The sequence below is a fragment of the Sesamum indicum genome, linkage group LG3 (assembly GCF_000512975.1).
Source record: "Sesamum indicum cultivar Zhongzhi No. 13 linkage group LG3, S_indicum_v1.0, whole genome shotgun sequence".
Lineage (NCBI taxonomy): Eukaryota > Viridiplantae > Streptophyta > Magnoliopsida > Lamiales > Pedaliaceae > Sesamum > Sesamum indicum.
The window spans coordinates 7,244,612-7,250,611 of NC_026147.1; the positions used below are offsets into that span (position 1 = coordinate 7,244,612).

A 6,000-nucleotide genomic window follows, 5' to 3' on the forward strand; every position below is an offset into this window, starting at 1 on the left:
CTCTTTCTTATCCCCAATACTCCCTCCACAACAAGTCTAGGCCAAAGAATCTTCAATGTCTCCTTTCTTTACCATAAAGCAAAATCCCATGTTATTATTGCATTTGAGAATGTATGTGTAATAAGTTCTTGTTTGTGTTCAATGTATTTTTGGGGTCATTCATATTGCACATCTCTCTCCATCACTTCATTCCTCTTCAAATTCATACAACTTTTTGACAAAACTAAGTGTGAGAGGCATGAGGGTTTTGCAAACCTTAAACAACTACTTTTTTTGGTAAGTAAATTTGTTTGTATGTAGTGAAATGGATGTGTTGCATCAATAAATTCTTTTAACATTAGTCATTGCACGTGAAATCTTTCTTTTTATAAATGGGTGACAACGAAATTTGAATACAATACCTCTTGTTTGGTTCGACGTACTCTGTGGAATGGTCACATCATCTAAAAATCTTAAACTGAATCGATTGGTATTAATTTCTTAACATAATGAGTCTTGAAGTATAACTGACTTTATTGTACTCGATGCTACACGCTGGTTATATGCGTCGTGAATAGAATTCTGGAACCAACAGGATTGTAGGTTCAACTTTCGTGAATACGGATGAAGTATTTGATTTAGAATTATTAATTTTTGGGAGGAGAAAAAAAAGATCAAATAGGGCATTCTTCAGTTTGAAGAAGCTAGTTATGTAATAAACAAAATTGGCAAAAGAAACAAATAAATAATTATTCTAACAAGGTATTTTTCAATCGGGAAAGACTTTTTGATAACAAAATGCAAGTACCTCTGTAATATGAGATATGTACAAGTACATTTCTGTATAAAAAAAAATATCAAATTATCTCTTTATATCTTTTAAAAAAAAAAAAAGAGCAAATTTTCCCCCTAGTCCTAGTGGTGTACTAGTACGGCACCTTGAATGCAATTTTAACTGAGTTTTAAGAATAAAATATTATTTTATATTTATATGTACACTATATTACATATAATAATAGTATCATGTTTAATAAATCTATATATGTCTTCAAATAATTTCATCTTACTCTTAGTAAATGCCAGAATTAATACTGAAAGATTAATAGCTTATTATATTGGAAATTTTGCAAATTGAGTTTATTGGATTGAGAATCCATTAGTTGAATTTTCAAATAAAAACTTGTAATCAAGTTATTTGCTTTGTTGCGTTCAATATTTGATTGAGTTGGTATTATCTCCTCCTATTAAGAAGTGGTTCGAGTTCAAACTCAGATTCCCCACCTCCATCGTAATAAAAGGAAAAGGTAAAATCACATATATTTTCACTGAAATTTGACATAATTATGAATACCACGTGATGTTTGATAAAATTATGTAATTTTTGGATGGAGGCACGGAATCATCAACTTTATCCTTCTTGTATTATATAATAAAAAGTATATAAAGAAAGCGAATGACGTGGATGGAAAAATCTGAAAAATTACAACGAATTTATCGATTCTCCATAAAAATATTTCAGAAAATTTTTAAAAACATGTATAATTATAATTCATACTTTCATAGTCAATAAAGGCATTTTGTTAGTTCACCATAAAAAATAGGATTAAAGGCAATTTTAGTCCCCTAACTTCACCAAAATTGAGCTTTTTTAAGTTGTAAAGGACTAACATGAAACCCTAGTAAGTTACGGGACTAAAATGAGAATTGTCTGAAGTTAGGACACTAAACTTGCTTTTAATCCTAAAAAATAAATAAATTAATTATTAGACAATTGCTAAAATCAAGAATGTATTAATAATTTTTTCAAACAATGAGAATATATTTTATAATTATATAAACTCTTTATTATAATTTACCAAAAAGACATAAGCTATGTAAAAGCAGGACTCAAGGAAAGCTGAACATCAGCATATGTGTGGAGCCATGTTTGGCAAGAGAGAAGTAAATTCTCCAGAGGTGTTTGAACTAAATTCCCCACCACGATAGCCAAATGAAAATCAGTTTCCAGTGCAACTCTCTGGCCCATACTTAAGATGATTCAACCCATCCCGACACGATACAAAGCCCACAGCCTGACGAGCAACATAAATGTTTGTGATTTGCATAAATGATGTTAAAATTTCTAATGACTATATATAAAAAATTTTCAAATATATGAAGTCAAAGGTGTAAATATAACTATCCCTGAAGATATTATGTGTACGTCTAAATCATGCATGCCAAGTGTGAAGTGTATAGATATAGTACATAACTATAATATATCTCTTGGCTATTAATAGTATAGATTAAAACAAAGTGTAAATTACATGCACGTTTCTTGAGATTAAATTTAATTATATAAATAACTCTGTCATTCAAAAAATTATAAATACGCCACATGAAATTGTATAATTATTGTATGCTTCTGATCTAAGAACAAAATTTTATAAGCACAATTCTGTGATAAATTATATTAATACTCCCTGAAAGAGTGCGTTTATAATTTTACAAAAGATAAAAAATATTCGAATAATTAAACTAATATTAAAATACGATAATGTAATTTATACTAATATAAAAAAGAAAAGTTATTTGCACTCACAAAATCATCAATTTTTAAATGAAATTTATACCCTTACGATGAATATGACACGGTGATTATTATTTTTTAAAATGTGATTTATTAGTTTATATATTTTATTTTTTATAATATATTTAATATAAAAAATTATTTATTACATATATACAGTGATAATATATCATAATGGTTAGTGTACTCAAAAAGTGTAAACGAAAGACTAAACACACTATTCACTTCATTAACTAATTTTCGCCAAACGGGTCGTAGCCCTGAGCAGCCGGTTTAGTGATTTCATCGCTTCTGAACCGTTCATTTGCTCGGCCATTTTCGCCACACGCTTCACTCTCTCTCACCTTCTCTCGTTCTCAGACACGCGAACACTCATTTTTCAGTAATTTCTCTTCTTCTGCTCACACTCTTCTGTACTGCGTGATTTGAAAGGCGAATAATATGAGTAAGCTCTCTTTCTCTTTCATTTGATCTCCATGTTTGAAGTATTTTGTATGTTGAGTTGCATTCTTATTTCGATGATTTAGCGACGTGTTTTTATATTTATCGCATGGTTCAACGGTAAAATGTTGATGTTCTGTACGCTGACAATTGTTATTCAGCTGCTAATCCTTGCTTCTCATTTAGGTACTGAATTGTTCTGTCATTTGCTTTTCCTATTTAGAATCAGGATTTGGAAAGGTCAACAGATTTGTCGCGCAATTCGCTCGCAGAAGTGTTGGAAATGACTCTTCCATAGCAGCCTCCGATTACAAGGTACTGTAATTCAATTTTGTTGAATTAGTTCCATTACTTGGCTAACAGATTGCAAGTATAGGTGCTGTAGTATTTATTTCTTCCAACTTATTTGTAATTTAAACTATTCCTCTTAATTTAACTTCAGAATTATTAGTGTTGTTGTTGGTATTAGTAGTAGTGTTACTATTATACGTATGCAGTCCAGAGCTGCTTTGTTCTGTGTGGTAATGTATTCAAAACGTAACTCCAGTTACGAAGTAATTGGCACGAGTTTCCAGGATGATGCATTAGTTTTATTATCCAGTGTTGGATTTAACTTCTAGGATGGATTACTTTCGGAGGATGTTGGTACTTCCATTTTGATTAAGGTTTCAGATGAATTTGGTTTGTACTGGGATATTCTATTTTTTCAGTTTATCTAGTATACCCGAATCTACAAAATTTTGAAATGGTAATAGAAGGATATTTTTGAGAATTCCAGTATGCAATTAGTAATCTCTATCATAGATATTGGATGTTGAGTGTATAAAATCTTTGCCAATTCTCAAGATCGAAATTCAGTAGAAGCGACTAGTTAGGCGAACAAATATATGATTCTTCTTCCTCATTGACTACTGTGGCAATTGACCAAGTTCATTTATGCCAGTTTGTCAGCTTGTTTCAACTGGATAGATCAACTTCCTCGCCCTTTCCATCCCATACCTTTCCCTGAATTTCTAAATCATTGAGTACCTTTTGGGAGTATGGAGCAACGTATGATGGAATTTAACTCCATGTTCTTCTTTGTAACACTATGCACAATTTAGCAATTCATGGTTCAAACTATTTATTTGAGGTTCAAATAGAGAATTCTTGCTGCTGCTTTGCTTAATGAACAGTTGTTGCTCCATTTGAATCTGGAAATCTCTTTCGCAACATATGTACCATTCTGAAGCGCAAGGCTGTATACATTTCTCTATTATGCGGTTTCACTCCATTATTAATTGACATTTTTAGCATAATTTCCAGGCTGTGCCAGCACTTCTTCCAAAGCATGGTCAAGATGAATTTGGTTCTGCTTGTTCGAAGTTCTCCAAAATATTTGCACTCTTTGGTGCAGGAGCTTCAGGGCTCCTGAGTTGTGCAACAGTTGCCTATGCTTCTGATGAGGCTGAGCATGGATTGGAGTGTCCTAGCTATCCATGGCCTCACAATGGCATCCTTAGTTCATATGACCATGCTTCGTAAGTAAATGCATTATTGCACAGCTATTGATAATTTGGGAAAACTGTAGCTTGATCTGTTTGTGTTTGTGATAATATTTTTTTTTTAAAATATCTGTTGGTAGCCTGCTCATTGAATTGGAAGAAAATATTTCTGTGCTGTGAGTCATATATTTGAGTTTTGTTTTACCATACTTTCTCCAAAATAAATAGGCTGGAGATCATCAATAACTACTATATTTGAAAATTCTGTTTAATGTTAAATGGTTTTCATGAATTGGAGGATATGGTCCTCTTTTAAATACATAACTTCTGTAAACAGGATTCGTCGTGGTCACCAGGTTTATCAGCAAGTTTGTGCATCTTGCCACTCAATGTCACTTATCTCTTATCGTGATCTTGTTGGTGTGGCATACACTGAAGAAGAAACTAAAGCTATGGCAGCAGAGATTGAAGTGGTTGATGGACCAAATGATGAGGGCGAGATGTTTACTCGCCCAGGGAAGCTGAGTGATCGTTTTCCTCAGCCTTATGCTAATGAGCAAGCAGCAAGATTTGCAAATGGAGGAGCCTATCCGCCTGATTTAAGTCTTATCACCAAGGTGATCTCTCATGATCTTCAACCATTCAGAGAGAAATTTAGAGAATACATATGTATGTATATATGTATATATATATATTAAAATACATATACCTCAATTGCTATTATTCTTCCTCTCAGGCCCGCCATAATGGTCAGAACTATGTATTTGCTCTTCTAACTGGGTACCGTGATCCTCCTGCTGGCGTTGCGGTAATTTTTTGCATTTCTAGCCTCTCTTTGTTTATGGACTATTAACAATCATTAAGACTCATCATTGTTTTCTGTATGGTAAAAGACTAGCTAATCGTTAAGACTCATCTTTGATTTCTTAATGGTAAATACTAGCTAATATACAGGTATTATATGCATAATTCTTTAAGGCTATTTACCATATGCTTAAGATGCAGGATCAATCCGCCATACTTTTTGATGATTGGAGTTATGACATGGGTGTTTGAGCCTTGAAATAAAAGTATATGATGTTCGGTTTTCCTATAGGATGCTTTTCTGTTTGTCTCACTCTTATTTGTTCTCTTCCAATCCCACTGTCCTATTATTTATTTGATGTATGTTATAAGTCTATAACTAAATCTATCATTATTCCTTTCACTGTATTAAAATCAATTGTTGCTGTGCATCCTTGAATAATATCATAGATTCGAGAAGGGCTGCACTATAATCCTTACTTCCCTGGTGGAGCTATAGCCATGCCTAAAATGCTTAATGATGGTGCTGTTGAGTATGAAGATGGTACCCCTGCAACCGAAGCACAAGTGAGTTGGTCTTTGAGTTGTGTTGGCATATCTTTTCCAATTGAAGGCATATTCTGACGTTTCCTCATTGTGCAGATGGGAAAAGATGTTGAAACGTTCATGGGCTGCGCTGATGAACCAGAAATGGAAGAACGAAAGTTGGTACGCCCCCAAAAG

At 33.0% G+C, this 6,000-nt stretch overlaps 1 protein-coding gene across 1 annotated transcript in view; it reads left to right on the forward strand.

Annotated features, from left to right (window-relative positions):
- The window catches only part of LOC105157545 (cytochrome c1-2, heme protein, mitochondrial-like), a gene marked incomplete in the record, with an annotated part of 4,009 nt that continues 808 nt past the window's right edge, over window positions 2,800-6,000 (forward strand). Inside the window, 7 exon segments of the mRNA XM_020692790.1 lie at window positions 2,800-2,993; window positions 3,213-3,304; window positions 4,295-4,509; window positions 4,811-5,090; window positions 5,210-5,281; window positions 5,728-5,844; window positions 5,920-5,931. Coding sequence (XP_020548449.1) covers window positions 2,990-2,993; window positions 3,213-3,304; window positions 4,295-4,509; window positions 4,811-5,090; window positions 5,210-5,281; window positions 5,728-5,844; window positions 5,920-5,931 — 792 coding nt within the window.